General features: G+C 44.3%; 1 protein-coding gene across 1 annotated transcript in view; it reads left to right on the forward strand.

The window, feature by feature from the left end:
* Positions 1-18,578, forward strand: part of LOC147710102 (uncharacterized) — a 671,165-nt gene that overhangs the window by 202,689 nt on the left and 449,898 nt on the right. Inside the window, exon 4 of the mRNA XM_086919316.1 lies at positions 14,730-14,762. Coding sequence (XP_086775442.1) covers positions 14,730-14,762 — 33 coding nt within the window. The remainder of the gene's footprint in view (positions 1-14,729; positions 14,763-18,578) is intronic.

Here is an 18,578-nt window from a genome sequence, read left to right on the forward strand (position 1 = left end):
TGTTTAATGCTTTTGTATGTATATTTTCGTCTTTTATGTGGACCTCGTAAAGAGTTCCGTTATCATAATAAATAAAAACTTGAAAACTTGAAACTTGACTGCCCTCAAATAATGCTTTAAGGCATACAAAGCCTCCACCTCAGTATTCTAGAAGGTCAGCATCAGCTGAGTATCAGCAACATAAGAAATTACACCAAGCTTCCACCAGGCTAGCAAGAGGTGCTGGATAGAGATTGAAAAGGGCTGGACTTAAGCCAAACCCTGGGGCACCCCACAGTCAAGAGGTTTGAATGTTGATGTATAAGGGAAACCTGTTACCAGATTTCCAAGTAGGATTTAAGCAAGACCCATGCCTGGCCTTGGAATTTAACATTCCACAACTTGTTTAGGATGATTGAATGCAATGCAGTGTTGAACGCTGACAATAGATCCAGTAAAACTACCACAGCCTTGACATTCTGGTCACGTTGTCTTTAATAAATTCTGTAACTTCCAGGAAAGCTGATTCTGTGCTGTAGCCCGCTCGAAAGCCCGATTGTGTATCGTGAAGGAGGTGGTTGAATTCCAAATACTGGGAGAGGTGATGGTTGACCATCTTCTCTAACATTTTGGCTACAGCAGGAAGAAGCAAAACAGGCCTAAAGTTGCTCAGCACCTTAGAATCCGCATTAGGCTTTTTCAGAAGAGGAAAAAATAGGACCTGCTTCCAAAAATTTGGCATAACCTCAGACTCCATGGAGTAGTTCACTAGCTTGTGCAAGAAGGGATTATGAAGAGGGGTGGCCAAATTCAAAATGCCTGGGAGATATTGATCAAGAGGCGAGCCGGGCTTGGAGTTGGCTAGTACAGAAAGAGATAAGAGATAGTTTCAAACTTACACAGTAATGTTATGTTATAGGAGCTTTTTAAGCGCACTTATAGCCAAAGGTGCCCTGGGGCTGAGCACTGACTCACAGAATCCAAAGCTAAAATGTCTATACAGAGAATAGCCAAGTCTTCAGCCCCCTTTCTAAAAGAAAGGAGCTCCGGGGCATTCCTAAGATGCAGCGGCAGACTGTTCCAGGCTTTCGCAGCACAAAAGGAAAAGGTACTGCCACCCCAGTAAACTTTTTTCACTCAGCGGACAGTTACTAGCTTTCCTTCAGAGGAGCTCAGCGCTCTACCAGGAACATACCATTCAAAGCATCTGTTCCGAAATTCCGGACCACAACCAATCAGTGACTTGAAAACCTTGCACAATGCTTTGAATTGTGCTTGTTTTAATACTGGCAGCCAATGCCATTGCCGAAGTCCATCTCGAGCTGAGACAAACCTCGGTATGCCTGTAAGCAGTCTAGCTGCACTAGCTGGAGTCTGTACAGATGTTTCTTTCAGATTCAGGTACAGACAATTGCAATAATCCAGCAGTGACAAAATGAGGGATGAGACTGCTGTCCTAAAACCCTCATCTAGAAGGAAAAATGTAATATTTCTCAGTATTCTAAGGAGGTAAAAGCACGTCAATACAACTCCGCTGACCTGGTCTCCAAAGTCAAGTTTGTGATCCATGTAATAAGCTGGAAGATGGTATATTCTCCAGAATCCTATGGGCAGCGAATTGATTATAAATCATTTTGATTTTGTTAAAAAAGAAGTTAGAAAGCCCTTCACGTCTCAAGACCTGGCTCTTCGATCAGTAGCAGCCCCCCCCCCCAGCACCTTGAGACCCTCACGGGTATGTAACACATTTTATAAGTACCTTGATTGATTGATTGCTTGATTCACATAGTCTAGCTGATGGGGTCAAACCACTTTGGGAAGCCCTGGGAAATATAAAAAAATTAACCACCTTAAAAGGGTCTCAAGGTTTATTAGAAGTAGTGAAATCAAGGAGGAGATAAACTCCTCATAGGCCTTACAAGAAGCTGCACGGAAAATCGTCAAGGCTCTCTTGTTTGTAGTTTTCACCTCCTGACCCAACTCTGCTCAAAGCATTTACAGAGTGACCTTTTCTCTCTTAAGGCAGGTGAGAACAAAGGTGGCGAAGACCTTGATCTCCATCAATGTTACCTTTCTTTGTGTGGCAAGGAGGTCAAGGGCAGAGGAAAGCCAGTTGTTAATCTCAGCAAGATCAGAACGCACCAAACCCGTCACTCAAGTGGAATAGATAGGAGAGCCTCAGATAACTGCAGCTCTGAAATCTGACACCAAGAGTAAGCTGCTGGCACATGGACCGATTGATAATAATCTTAAAAGGAATCAAAAAGTTAAGAGACCATGTAAGCTTGAGTTCAGAACTAGGGTGGGCAATCAAGGAATGCAAGAAAATTAGGTCTAAAATGTGTCCCGCACTATGTGTAGGCTCATGCACATGTTGCTCATGGTTGAAACCGTCTGAGGGGTTCATAATTTGTTTTTCCGGCACACAGCTAGAGTCAACAATGTGGAGGTCAAAGTCTCCAAGTAGCAGGAAATTTGAATGCAGTATGGAGAATTGACGTACCAGGTTGACAAATATGCTGAGGGAGTCATTTGTGCTTCTCGGAAGTCTGTAAATCACAGCCCAGCCAGCATGAAAGACAGATCTATAACAGTAGAGAAGGAAAGACCTTCTATGGTCTCAATATTTGCCAATTTAGAAATTGTGCAGCAAAATGTATCTTGGAAAAATACAGCCACACCTTTGAAAGTTTTTTCAGTACTAATAATGGCCTGAATAAAATACTCCTCTGGAATGGCTAAAGCAACGCCAGGCGCCGATGCTTGCTGTAAAATATTGTTAACACTGTCACATTATTTAGTCATACACTACTGCATAATTCTAGTGGTACTGGATGTACTCTGACAAATACCATTTCAGCATAAACTCTCAATTGTTTTAGGTTCTTTTTTACTGCGGGTGGATTCAAAGTTACATTCCGGTAAACTGAATTTCAGTCCATACTTTGTATCATCGCTGGGTCTCGTTTATTGGCTATGGGTAGCGTGAGGTAAAACTGCTCTCATGTGAACAGTGAGTAAGACCCTCCGGCACTCGGTCTAGGTCCACTCTCTCCCCACAGCTCTGCTGTGCTGTCTCTTGCCTCCAGACCCCGACCTCCTCCTTGGGAGGTTTGTGGCTGCTGCCTGATCCTGCGCCTGCTGTCCACTCCAACTGGGACTGGGAAACATCCTTTACAACACAACTTTCACAACACACTACCATTACAACAAAACCCTTACAACGCAGGATTCATTACAACGCATGCCATTACAATGCAGCTGCTATTTCAATGCATGCCATTACAACGTAAGTATGGGTAAGTATTAAATTTAATTTTAACCCCTACACTATCCAACACTTACCCTACTATTACGCCCCCCTGGAGTTAGAATAGTAATTTTAACCCCTACACTATCCAACACTTACACTACTATTACATTCCCATCAATTAAAAAAAAAATACTTACCCATACCTACGTTGTAATGGCATGCGTTGTAATGGCATGTGTTGTAATGGATCCTGCGTTGTAAAAGTTTTGTTGTAATTGTATGCGTTGTGAAAGTATGCGTTGTAACGTCATACATCTACTGGGACCGGATTGCCTGCAACCACTGTAACCTTCCTCAGATGTTTTCTTTCTTAATTTTTCCCTGTTGTGCTACTGGTATTGTGCCCATCTGTGTCTTGCTCTAATTGCACCACTGTTTTTATTTTCTCATGTGTGACTGTTCCTTTATTTTTTTTTTAACACTTGTCAAGCACACTGTCCTGGCGCTGTCTTGATAACTCCTGAAACTAAATCCCCGGGTTAATTTACAAAAAGCCATGTTTTTAACTTTCTCCGAAAGGTCATCAGCTTAGAGGACAGTCGGAGTGCCGCTGGAAGGGCATTCCAGGCCATCGCCGCCCCTCGGCTAAAACTCCTACCTCCACAGCACACTTTCCAGATACGTGGGGTCTTGATCAGTCCCAGCGTAGCTGATCTCAAAAGTCTACCTGGTTTGTACCAGTGAAAGTATTGCCCCAAGAATGCTGGACCTATACCATGGATCGCCTTAAAGACGATACACATGCTTTTAAATAGGATCCGCTTCCTTACTGGCAACCAATGTAATTTCACTAGTTCGTGAGAGATGGACGCAAACTTGGGCAAGCCTGTAAGCAGGCGTGCTGCTGCATTCTGCCGTATCTGTAACTTGTCAAGTACTCCTTGATGGGCTTCAAGGAGCAAACTGTTACAGTAATCCAATCGTGAGAGCACCAAGGCCGTCACCACCGTTTTTTTACATTCCTCTGGGAGAAACGGAAGAACCTTCCAAAGGATTTTCAGTGTCCAGTGGATGGATGAGGCCAAGGCGTTTACCTGAGGTCTATAGGAGAGTCTGTCATCTATAATGACCCCCAGGTTCTTACCCTTGTTAACAGGGGTGGGAAGAGTCCCCATCTCTTCTGGCCACCAGCTCGGGCCCCAAAAATTGTCCGTAGAGCCAAACAGTATCACTTCGGTTTTAGCCGAATTGAGTTTTAGACAATTTCCGGCCATCCATTTGCTCACAGCCTTCATGCATTCCTGGAACTTGCTGGCCACGTCATTCTCCCTCCCTGGTAGCAGTGACACCACAATCTGTGTGTCATCTGCGTATCTATCACCACAGTTTTTTATTTTCTCATGCCTGCCTGTTCCTTTCACCTTTTGCCGCTGCTGCCCCTGTGGCCCCTCCCCCCCAGAATTCCCTTGCTCCCGCCTCCCTGCCTCTCCTCCCTCACACCCCCATACCTAATGGCGGCCGCTGCGGGTGAGTGCTAGTAAGACCTCCGACCCTCGGTCTAGGCCCACTCTCTCCCCGCAGCTCCGCTGTGTGGTCTCTTGCCTCCAGACCCCGACCTCCTCCTTGGGAGGTTCGAGGATTCTGCCCACTCCTGCACCTGCTCCAACTGGGACCAGACTGCCTGCAACCACCATAACCTTTCTCAGCCATTTTTTCCTTCATTTTTCCCTGTTGTGCCACTGTTATTGTGCCCATCTGTGTCTTGCTCTAATATCACCACAGTTTTTTATTTTCTCATGCCTGCCTGTTCCTTTCGCCTTTCACTGCTGCTGCCTCTGCGGCCCCTACCCCCAGAAATCCCCCATGGAATTCCCCCACTCCCACCTCCAATCCTCTCCTCCCTCCCACCTCCCCTACTTAATTGGGGCTGCTGCGCGGTCGGCGCAGCGGCCGCACCAAAGGCAAGCCCCTGCGGCCCGTCCGTGACCTTACCGTTGCCAGTGACATGAACCCTGGACCTCCCACTACCCATCGCTATGACACCACCACCCTCCTTGCACTCAGCCCTGGTAGACTTAGAGAATGCTAACAGGCCTCCCCGAACACGACCCATGGCCAGTTCTGCCGCCAGACCCTCTCCGCCACCCCGGCCTCCAACACCGCCAATGCCAGCACCGGTGACACCCTGAAATGCAACCTCCTGAACGTACGCTCTGTACACAAATACGCCATGGAAAACTGGAACCTACTCGACTCTCTCTCGACCGACATCGCCTTTTTCACAGAGACCTGGACCAATGCATCCGCCCCCCCAACATCAGCACCGCCATCCCAGACGGATACAATATCCAGAGGCCTCACTATCGCCCACAAGAGCACCCTCTGCCTCACCACCTCCAGGGAAACCTTCTCCTCCGCCGAACACCTGCACTTCCAGAACCAGACCACCCCAAAGCCACACTCCGTGGAACCCTCATCTACAGATCCTCCGGACTCCGAATACCCTTCCCCACCATCATCACTGACTTCATCGCACCCCACGCCATCACCTCAACAAACTACATACTCACTGGAGACCTGAACTTCCACCTGGACAACCCCAGTGACCCCAACTCCACTATCCTTTGTGACAACCTCACCAGCACAAAGCAACCTCACCAGCATTGGACTTAAACAACTCATCAACACACTCACCCAGAGAGCAGAACACACCCTCTATCCCATCTTCGCGGCAGGAAACAGCGTCCAATTCAGCCACACAACGCAGCAGCCATGGACCGACCACCACTGTGTACACTTCGCAATCAGCAAACCCAATGCACCCAAACCAGCCCACCACGAAGGAACTGGAACAAGGTTACTGATGAGCAACTTAACTTCACTGTCACCGGAGAACTCCACACCTGGATCTCCAACTGCGCAGACGAGCTCGCCCTCTATGCAACCCCGACAAACCACGCCCCAGGAAAGTCACCTGGTTCAACACCGCTCTCCAAGAAGCCAGACACACCTGCAGATGCCTGTGGAAGTGTGGTATCGGGTTCGAGCCTGACTACTATATAACAGAAGTCGGCACGGAAACTAGAAGTACAAAACACAAGTTTATTAAGACCTTTCAAAGGTGGAACCAGTTCACACAAACCCGTGGGCCATGCGTGAAGTAGCACACTGAACGGAAGGCACATGGTCCTTTTATACCCTTATTCAGGGGACGACAGAAGGGGCGTTACATACAAGCATAAGATTTACAACCTTATAAGGCAATTTCATGGCACACATTTAATAAGTGGGAGGAGTTATTGATTAGCTTGAGGAGCTAAGTTATTGATTAGCTCCTTGGCGCAAACACATTCCTTCGTTACCATCACCTGGTCTCCGGGCCGTAGACCATGAGCCTCGCCTGCAGATCTGTCAGGAAGAGCTTCTTGGACCTGTTGATGAATAGAAGACAAACTATCTGTTAAATGTGCCAAGTAGTCATCCATCAAAATACAAGGTACATCATGAATAGAACGTGGCTTCGGAACTCCCCAAATATTCATTAGCATGCCAAAAACCACCTCATAAGGAGTAAGTCCAGATTGTCTATGTGGCACTGATCTTATAGATAACAGCGCCAAAGGTAGGGCATCCGGCCATTTCATGGATGTAGAAGCCACAATTTTTGCTATTTTCAACTTCAACTTTCCACCAATCCTGCTGATTGTGGATGGAAACCTGCATGGAACTTCTTTTTGATCCCCAATCCTTTCAGAACATACTCAACAATGTTCCCAACAAAGTGGGGTCCATTGTCACTCCACAAAAATTTGCAAACACCATAACGAGGAAAGAATTCCTTCAATAGCACCTTAGCTGTAGTCAGCGCTGTATTATCTTTCGTAGGGTATGCTTCTATCCATTGACTGAAAGCACAAACCACCACTAGGACATACTTGAGATTGTTACAACGCTCAAGTTGGATGTAATCCATTTGCAGCACTTCAAAAGGTGCGGTAGGTGTAGCAAACCCTCCTGTCGGAGTTTGTGTTCCTTTACCAGGATTATATTGTAGGCAGATCAAACAAGATTGTACTACACTCTTCGCAGTGCTGGCAATCTCAGGATGCTCCCAAACTCGCATAAGCAATTTCGTTATTGCTAGAGCTCCAACATGTGCCAGCCCATGTGCCATCTGGACCATAGGTTGTAAATAGGCCACAGGTAATTTCCACTTCTCCATATCCTTGCTACGCCAACAACCTTCATCATCTAATACACCTTCTTTGGACCATTCATCAAGTTCTGCTTATGAGGCAGATCTCTGTACATCTAACACTTCGTCTCTAAAATCATGCCAATGCTCAGCTTACTTCACCACATATATAGAAGTGGTGCTTCGTTGCAACGCAGTCTCACGAGCAGCATGATCAGCAAAAGCGTTACCTTGTCCCACTTTATCTGTCACTTTCTTGTGCGCACTACACTTTACAATTGCTATCTTTTTCGGATATGTTAACGCAGTTAGGAGATTCTGTTCTAATTCTCCATGCATGATCTGTATTCCATGTGATGTTAGAAAGCCTCTTTCCTTCCAGAGTAGGCCAAAATCATGGGCCACTCCAAAAGCATAGCGGCTATCTGTGTAGATGTTTACACATAGACCAGTACTAAGCTCACATGCTTGTGTCAACGCTATCAGTTCAGCTGCCTGAGCTGACTTCTGTGGTATGCGAGCTGTCTCCACTATTGTTTCAAGCGTTGTAATCGCATAGGTGGCAGAAGTCGTACCATCTGGCAACTTCAAACAGGACCCGTCTACCCACAGCTCTCCATCTACATCTGAAAAGGGGCGTATCTTGTAAATCAATACGACCCTTTGTCTGTTTGTCAGTCAGACAAATGCAGTCATGTGACTCCTTTGATTCAGACTGAGCCTCAGGGTACGGCAACAATGTGGCTGGATTTAACGTAGCACATCTCTTTAACGTAATATGAGGCGCTAACAATGTTAGCTCATATCCTGTCAAACGAGCACTAGTTAAATGCTGCGTCTTTGTCTGATTCAGAAGGGCATCTATTGCATGTGGTACTAGTACTAACAGTTTGTGTGACAAAACTATCCCTTCACTCTGGCTTATGGACACAGCTGGTGCTGCAACTGAACGGAAACATCCAGGCAATACTCGAGCAACAGGATTAAGGACTGCTGAGAAATATGCACACAGGTGCTGTTTGTCGCTGTGTGTCTGCATTAAAACTGATAATGCACATCCATCTTTCTCATGTACATATTGTGTAAGGGCTTTCGTATAATCAGGGTTACCTAACACTGGTGCAGAATAGGAAGAATCGGACTGTTACAAACATTATAAGGCACTTCTTCCACTACTCCAATTTTAATGAGATTGCGAACAATATGTGTTAATGCTTCTTCTCCTTCTCGTGAAATTTTATATTGAGGCAGCCGTGGCAGCACAGCACCCTCCTTGACACTAATCTGCACAGGCGAAATAACCATCTGTCCCACATCAGTATCGGAAGTTGCCCACAAAGCTGTCGGGAGAGAAGCTAATGCAGCATCTTCTTTAATTAGACAAAATCTATCGGTCACAGGATAATTCTCATTCAAAATAACACGCACTCCCTCAGGAGAACATCGTATTGTAGCTCTGAAACGCTTGAGCATATCAAGACCCACAATATTCTCAGGCATGTTAGGGGAAAGCAAAAATGAACAAGGTGCAGTAAATTTCTCAATGTAAAATGGAAGAGGTTGGAACATTGGGCTAAGGGAGGGTGTTGCATCGAACCCTATCTATGTAATGGTTGAGCCAGACAGAGGAGCCCTGGGAACCAATTGTTTAGACAAGGCGCTACGAGTAGCTCCTGTATCAACCAGAAACTGGTCAGTAGAACGCAAAACATGTGCTGTAATATAGGGACCCCTCTGATCTACTGGAACTTCAACCGATTCCTTACCCCATCCTAGGCATTCCTATGCATAAGCAGAATCTTGGGATTCCGATGGCGCACAATTTGAAATCTGATATTGGTTGCGTCGATCAAACGTATTAAATCCATTTGGTCTACGCATATCAGAATTGAATCTAGCACGATCGTTCATACTTCCTCTAGGCCCAAAATGTCCCGAACGAGTTCTTTGTTGGCCTCGGCCACGTGGGTTTTGCTGTGCGCGTAAGAATGGACAATCGGAAATCCAATGTCCATATTGTTTACAATACGCACATTGATATATAAATAGAGTAGAACGGGTGAAAGACGGACCAGAAAATCCACGACCACCTCTATCAGAGCCTCTAAAGGGCATTCCATAGGCTTGAGCCATCATAACTTTCGTTTTTAAATCTTTAGTCTTTTTCTCCTCACTACCCTTCGTTTCCTGCTCTAATCGCTCATAGTATTGTGCCATAGGAAGGAGAGAGACCGGAGTGGAAGTAGTCCATGAGCTTTCACTAGCCTTAAGACAACATGCTATTTCTGGCAACAAATTAGCAAAGTATTTGTCGACAAATAAATGCCTACCAGTATCTTCTGTTAGCGATTGACCACTAAAATCATGGAACGCCTCCTCGAAGCGTGTAAAGAAATCTGAGACTGACTCATCTGACTTTTGTTTGCACGATGCCAGTACTGTCCAATCTATCTTTTTAGAGGGAATAATCATTTTTAATTTATCTAAAATAGCGGCGGGAAGTTCTAGAATTAACTGGCTTGGTTTTTGCGCGGGTTCCCGGTCTGCATCAACACGTTCTATATGTCCCCATGTTCCCCCGTAAGCGGCCTGATCATCTATTTTACGTATGGTTCTCCACATATCAGGGGGTAAAATTAAACCGAAAAACAAATCAATATCGGCCAAGGTCATTGTACATTAATTCAAAGCTCCCTCCACTTCTTCGTAGAAGGCTGCTGGATTTTTACGGGGATCAGGCAATGCATTTTTAAGGGCCATAACGTCTGCTCTATTCCAAGGTGTGTAAACCCAATTGTAGATAAAATAACCAGCTGCATTAGCAGATTTCCTATCCTCTTCTGTACCCGTGCCTTTAGGAGGGACAAACAAAGGGGCGGCATCCCGCATAGGTTTCGCATGAATTATCATGCTCTTATCTGATCCAAAGATAGGGGCTTGCTTCGAACCAGGCGGAGGCACGGATGCAGCATCTTCTGCATCCTTTTCTCCTTTCTCAACCGCACTGCTTCATTCCGCAGCTGAATCAACCATGCAATTAAATCAGGCGCCTGAGAAAAGAGAAAAGCACCGTCACGCAATTGCTTAATATCCTCAGCCACATCAGTTGGCTCAAGAGTAGGAGAATATGTCCTATAACGATCAACAACTTCTTCCCCCAGTATTTCTGCAAAATACAACTGTTCTCTATTTGTCCATGTTTGTATATCTTCTAGAACCTTTTCGCTAGAATTTTTTTTACCAACGACCTTACGGGCAGCAGATCTAATCTCCACAGAACGTGCGGTGGAAATCGAGGAACGCATACCTTGCTTTCTACTATCGTCATCATCAGAAGAATCAGCACCTCCTTGGGAAGGAGCAGAAGGAAAAATATACGGGGTGGAGAACGCTCTAATAGAAGGGAATCATCATTACTTTTATTTAAGAGTGGGTAAAGGGGTTGCCTAACAGCATATTGGCCATTTATCTGTAACTTGCACTCCCTTTCCTCTCTTTCGCGTAACTCTTTTTCTTTGATTTCTAAAACTTTTGCATTCGCTGTTTTTCCCTCTTCTTTGTCCAGCAAAGCTTGCTCACGCTCACACACCATTTTCTCCCACATCCGCAAACAATCAAACATATCTGGTCTAGACTTTCGCTCAAACAAACACTGCTCCACATACTGAATCTTCTTCATATCATACGACCCGTGCACAGGCCAACGCAACTCAGGATCCTTTTTGGGGTATTTATTCCATAACGTACCATACATTATGGGAGAAAGACTACCTTAACATACATCTCCCTGTTAGGTGTCCCCTCGGGGGGAGCTGGCTGAGATTCATCAATACTTAACCTGGTACCACTACAAAAGCAGCACATCCTACGAAGTGTGCTAAAGACAGGCATGCCGAAAATACAGCAGAATATGCAGTATTATAATCAAAGTAGCACTTAAGGTAACTTCGTACGTTGCGCCGTTCAACAAATCAATTTCGGAGAAATATCTCCTCATTACCTGCCTATGTCATTCACGAAACACATATTACACATACTAATACAAATGTTAGCTAACTATTTACATAGAGCTTCAGTAAGCGTCTCCTAAAACTGCCTTACCAATCCAAAGCTTTCTTACCGATTCCGGTAGGGGTCCAGATTCCAACTGCCAAGTTCTTAAATTTTGACCAAACGTCTCTGCACAGCATACCAAGAGAACAGGACTCAGTCGAGGACCGGCGCCGCCTGGATGGTCAGATCGGAAGGAAGGGAGGAATCACCGTTGATACCAAGACTCGGGTCTCCTCTGGCAGCAATTGTGTCCTAGGTGAAGTCCCAATCCTTTGTCTCGACCAGTCCTTCGGGCATCTCAGTCGCCGGTGAGTCCCTTCGTGGTTGCCAATTTGTGGTATCAGGTTCGAGCCTGACTACTATAGAACAGAAGTTGGCACGGAAACTAGAAGTACAAAACACAAGTTTATTAGTACTTTTCACGGTGGAACCAGTTCACACAAACCCGTGGGCCATGCGTGAAGTAGCACACAAAACGGAAGGCACATAGTCCTTTTATACCCTTATTCAGGGGTCGACAGAAAGGGCGTTACATACAAGCATAAGATTAACGACCTTATAAGTCAATTTCATGGCACACATTTGATAAGTGGGAGGAGTTATTGATTAGCTCCTTGGCACAAACACATTCCTTTGTTATCAGTAACAGATTTGATTAAAGGGGATACGCGCATTTGTCGCAGGCTAAATATAGCCTGTCTATGGGCAGAATACATTTCAGGGTTAACAGGGAATTAGGACAATACACATGGTGGCCACGAGGCAGCACATGGCTCAAAAGATGGCGGATGAAATACAAAATGGGGTCTTCAAATACGGGCAATATAACACAAACACAAGCTGGCTTCAGCGAATGCTAACTTAATCGCTGTCAATTCATGACAGAAGAACTGGACAAACACCAAGACAACCGAAAACCACACCACCTACAAGGACGCCATGACGAACTACCGCAACCAGATCAGAGCCACCAAAAGGAACATCATCCACAATAAAATCCTGGCCAACAACACCAACACCAATGACATTTTCAGTGTTATTCAAGAATTCACCAACCCACGCAGCAAAGCCACTTACATCACCCCATCCCAGGAACTCTGCGACAAGCTTGGAACCTATTTCCACCTCAAGATCAAAAACCTCTACGACAACTTCATCGACCATCCACCAGGTGCCACAGATGGCCCCTGCTCCCCAGAAACACCAGCCAGCCCACCATCTCCAACTGGACACCGATCACAAACGAAGTTACTGCCTCGACCATGAAAAGCATCCACTCGGGGGCCCCACCGGTGGCCGCTATTGCACCCGAACTACAATGCACCATCAATACCACCTTCAAAACAGGCACCTTCCCAGATGACTGGAAGCACACAGAAGTCAGACCCCTGCTCACGAATCCCACAGCTGACCACACCAACCTCAAGAACTATCGGCCCATCTCGCTCCTCCCCTTTGCAGCCAAAGTTGCAGAAAAAACTGACACGATTCATTGAAGAGAACGCTGTCCTCGACCTGTCACAATCCGGATTCCGAAGCAACCACAGCACAGAGACTGCCCTACTTGCCGCCACAGATGACATCCGCACCCTCCTGGACCAAGGCCACTCTGCAATCCTCATCCTACTCGACCTATCAGCAGCCTTCGACACCATCTCCCACTCATTGGCAGAAAACATGATGCAGGCATACAAGGAACAGCCCTGGACTGGATCTGATCATTCCTCACCCGTAGAAGCCAAAGGATCAGACTCCCACCCTTCCTCTCTGACCACATGAAATTCACCTGCGGAGTCCCACAGGGTTCATCACTGAGTCCAGCCCTCTTCAACATCTAAGTGGCCCCCCTTCCAGCCATCGTCTGATAACACGGACTCAAAATCGTATCCTACCCCGATGACATCCAACTCATCCTTACCCTCACCAAAGACCCCACCACTGCAGTTTGGGTGACCAACAGCTGCCTGCATCCACCGAAAGACCTTCAAGTGGAACCCCCCCCCCCCGAGTCAAGGAAAAAAGTCACCCACACTTTCATTACCAGCAGGCTGGACTATGGAAACTCACTCTACACCGGCATCAACAAGTCCCTACTCCGCAAACTCCAGACAATACAGAACACCGCCGCCAGACTCGTCCTCAGCATCCCCAGACACGTACACATCAGCCAACACCTACAAAGTCTCCACTGGCTCCCTAAAGAGAAAAGAGTCACTTTCAAAATCCTCACTCACACCTACAAATGCCTACACAACAACGGACCCAAATACCTCAATGACAGAATCAACTTCCACGTACCCAAAAGAAACCTCAGTTTTTCCAACCTCACACTAGGCGAAACCCCACACATCCACAGAGTCAGAGCAGGCGGAAGATCCTTCTCTCACACTGGAGCCAAGACCTGGAATGAGCTACCGGCGAACACCTTCAGGAAGACCCTCAAGACCTGTGTCTTAGCTAAACAGATCTGCAGACCTCCCCCCCCCCCCAGCACCGTGAGACCCTCACGGGTGAGTAGCGCACTTACAATTCCCTAATTGATTGATTGATTGAACAATATTTCAATGTAAATAAAAACATTTACAGAGTGCTATAAGGTCTGTGTAGGCAGGGAAAATCCCATGGTACTCATAACTATTTTGAAAGGCATGAAACAAATGTTGATGTCAATGACAAAAATACAAGCTGTTGAATAGAAATTACTACTGACAATTGCTCTTGGCATTCTTTTATTTGATCATTTGGTGTTCATTATAGCATTATAGATAGCAACCAAGTGCATACAAATCATTCTTAATGCTTAAATAGTACCATCAATCTCCAGCAGACACACTTTGACTTTGATTGATCTATCTATTGCGGTACCGCATGAGTCTGGGACACAGCAACATTGGCAATACCTACTACAACAGTACCACTTGGCATTATCTTAGGTGATACTTTCAATAGTCCATTGTTTTGATTTTTTGTTGGGGCGGCTGTGATCAATACTCCTGTGAATTATATTTTAGTCTATAGTGTCTGTTGTACATGGCTCTCTTTTACCTATTGTTGATGGGGGAGGGTGGTGCTTACTTATATAAGTGTGACGTCAGTGTATGCTCTTAGTGTTCATCCCCAAAAGGGGACAGTGGGAGTGCTACTAATGTGAATGTTATTTTTGATATGTTTGAGTGTACTCACACCTTCATCATGAGCTACATAAATTGCAAACACAAACTTAGTCTGATATTTCTCTTCCTCCCTCAGGAGCATCAGCCTGTGACCTGGAGAAGGAAAGAGGTAAGTTAGATAATGGTGAAATAGAAACTTTTTGGGCCAAGATCGAGGCATAATTATATAATTTAAAAGTATAAGGTTCACACACTCCTTAATTTATCAATTTTAAAGAAAAGTATTGAAGTTGTAGTGTGCAGCAGGGCTTTGCTCTCTAACCTCTGAAGTGTGAGTAGAAAATAGAACATGTAGTGGTCCCCTCACTGGGGAACGTCCCCTTGTTGCACTGCCAATGTTCCCCAACACTGGTGATAAACGTGAATACTCCCTCTTTTAGGAACATTGGCAGTGCAACAAGGGGTCGTTCCCCAGTTAGCGTAGCGCTACATGTTATAATTATATAATTAACTAAATGTGCAGCCAATAGGTCATTGGTCACATCCCCAACAGGCACTCTGTATTGGCTCCTCTGAAATGAAGACTCCACTTCAGTTCATTTGTTTCCTTCTTTTATTTGCTTATGTTTCTTTTTTTGCGATTGATCTCATCATAATGAATTTTTCATACATTCTTTGAATATTCATTCATTACTTTAAAGCACATTTTCCTCCTTTTATAAGCTCCAATGCATTTCGGACATTAACTGTCCTTCCTCAGGGAGCCACAGCTGTTGAAAATGTAAACATAACCATAATCACAACCCAAATCAAACTGTATACATTTATACTTAAAACATATAATCACTTGCTGTAGTTCAAACCATGCTCAAATGTTGTGTGCCCGTGCCTGTGAGATTATGTACCCAAAAATGTGCGTAGTGCTTTACCCATGCTGTGAACAACACGAATATTAAATGAAACGCACTTACGTGAGAATCGGAGATTGTCAAAATGATTAGCTCTGCACAAAAAATGCACGCGTTACTAATGTGCACATATAATCGAACTGTCACCTTCGAAAGCGCAACAGACTATATGCCAAATATTGGGCAGTGGGTACCTGACCTTGTGTTTCGTACTCTGCTTAACCGATAATTCCGTATTCCTTCGGCGGATCAAGCCGTCTCCTGGCGTTTAGACCCTGGTAACTACGATGGCAAAGAAGAAGTTACTTCCGTGTCGCTATGACGCGGGAATAGAAAGGGTAAAGATACTTTGCTCGCTCAAAAGGGTTTTGCTTCAGACGAAAGACTCACGTGTTCGTTGTAATCGGGCCGAAAATAAAAATAAAAATAAAAACGTTGGAAATGAGTTACATAACTCATTGGAAATATGGAATAAACGGAACCTTAGTAGGCGAAAAATACGAATGAGACGAATGGAACATATTTACAAAAAAGTGGAACCTAATTGCAAATCGATGCAGCCATGTGGTTGTGTATATAAATGGGCATGAATGGGTTAACGGGTGAAAGTTCATCCCCAGCATTACATGTTATGGCTAATGTATAATTCCCAATAGCATCCTGTAAAATATTGACACAATCAAACACCATTAATAACCAAGTGATGGGCGGCGTCGCCCTTTCAAATGGTGTAGGTCATACATAAGATATAATTACAGCAATTTATAAGTAACACGAAAGTTCAATCCGTTCATTGAGGCCATTTGGCTTCAGGGATCCTAACTTATATATCCATTGATTTTCCCTTTGTAGTAGAAATTGGTTGTTGTTTCTTCCTTCTTTTTTTTCTACTACTTCAAGTACTAGAAATTTCAATTGGGAAATGTTGTGGTGGGCTTCCATAAAATGACATGCCACCACGGATTTGCTGTTCCTTGTCTGAATGTTTGACTTATGTTCTACAATCCGTGTTTTCACTTTTCTTTCAGTTTTTCCAATATATACCTTTCCACAAGGACACTTTAACAAGTAAATAACATTGGAAGTGTCACACGTTGCTTTGACCTTCAGTTTGATATTGTGTACCCTCATGGGGTGGGTTATTACGTTGCTAATGATGACGTTGTTGCAATTGCTGCAATCGAAACAAGGCCGTGTGCCTCTATGTTGTGTCTCATTGGATCTTTCTTCTTTCAGTATCTCCCCCAAATTTTTTCCCCTTGTGTAAGCAAACAATGGAGTTGATGCAAAAATGTTATTGAAGTCCAGTTCCAAATTCAACATTGGCCAATGTTTAACTATGATTCTTTTGAACCGTGTGCTTGAGGTAGAGAATTTGGATACCGCTACAATTCTTTGTTTGTCTGCTCTCACCCTTGAGATGAGCAGTTCTTATCTGGTTTTTGTTTTTATGAGTTCCTCAGCCTTCTCTATTGTCGTTTTTGGATATCCTTTATCCTTAAATCGTTCCCCCATTTCCTTTATCCTTAATTCTGCTTTTTGAGGATCCGAGGTGATAAGTTTCACTCTAGCCATTTGGGAGAATGGAAGGTGATCTTTCAGTGATATTTGGTGAAAACTTGAATGATGTAGCATGTTGTTCCGGTCTGAAGGTTTCCGGTATATGTCTGTCGTGAAACCCTCTGGTCCTTGTGTCACTTCCACATCCAAAAAGGTGACTTTTTGTTTGGCGATTTCCCATGTCAGTTGAATGTGTTCGTCTTGTGTGTTTAGTATGGATAGTGCCCCTTGTAATTGTTGCTCTGTACCTTTCCATACGATGAAAATGTCATCTATAAATCGTACCCGCATTTTGATGTTCTGTTGCCATATTTTATGTGAAAAATATGACGTTTTTCATATTCTCCCATGAAGATATTGGAGTATGCTGGTGCGGCACAGTTGCCCATTGATGTGCCAACCAGTTGCTGGTACCACTTGTCGCCATATATGAAGTAACTTCTGTACAAAGTAAACAGAATAAGTTCCATGAGGAAAGTTTGCAAGGGTTGGTTCAAGTCTGAATTAACCAATGTACACAGAATCAAATCTTCATTTTCTTCCTTGGTTATGCTCTGAAGTTTGTTTAAAAAATCTGTCGTATCTTTGATATATGTTCTCATTTCCCTGACCATGGGTTGTAAATGTTTGTCCAGATACTGACCTATTGGTTGATGTAGACTGTTGACAGTTGATAATATTGGTCTCATTGGAGGATCCAATAAATTCTTGTGTACTTTTGGAATCATATGTAGTCGTGGACTTTTTGGGTTCTGTTTTATCAAAAAACTTTTGGTTCTCTCGTTGATTGTGCCATCGTTTACTGCCCTTTCAACAATACTTTTTAGTACTTCCATGAATTCTCTGGTGGTGTTACCCTCCAATACCATATATGTATCCTTGTCAGAGAGATGTTCCATTATCTTTCTTTCATACATGGAAGTGTTCATGATGACGAGTGCGCCACCCTTATCTGCCTTAACACATATGATTTTCTCATTGTTGGCTATTTTCCTTAGGATACCCATATCCTTTTGTGTTATGTTTTTCTTGTGTTTTTTGTTGTATTTGATTTTATTCAAATCCTGTTTAACCATTTTCTCAAACAAGTCCAATGTCTTGTGACTGATTGGTGCCTGAAATGTACTGTCTTGTCTTAATCCCATCAATTGATCAGGTTGCTCATCTGTTTTTTCAGGTAGAATATTATCAAAGAAATGTCTAAGCCTCATTTTCCTCATCAATTTAAAGAAGCTTATTTCAAGTTCCAATGTGTCTGTGTTGGTGGTGGGAACAAACGAGGTTCCTTTTTGTAATAGTTTTCTTTCCTCCATGGATATATTGTGATCCGATATGTTGATCACTAGTTGTTCTTGACTTCTGTCTTTTTCTTCTCCTTGTCCTTTTTGGGTGCCGTCGTACTCCTGGTGTTGGGATGCTCCTTTTCTTTAGTTTTTTCCCCTCCTGGTTCTTCGGTTTCGGGAAGGCCCTCCTCTAAAAAAGCACTCGTTGTAGCTGTAGTTGCTCGTCTTTCCTCA

Source organism: Lissotriton vulgaris, chromosome 5, assembly GCF_964263255.1.
Source record: "Lissotriton vulgaris chromosome 5, aLisVul1.2, whole genome shotgun sequence".
NCBI lineage: Eukaryota > Metazoa > Chordata > Amphibia > Caudata > Salamandridae > Lissotriton > Lissotriton vulgaris.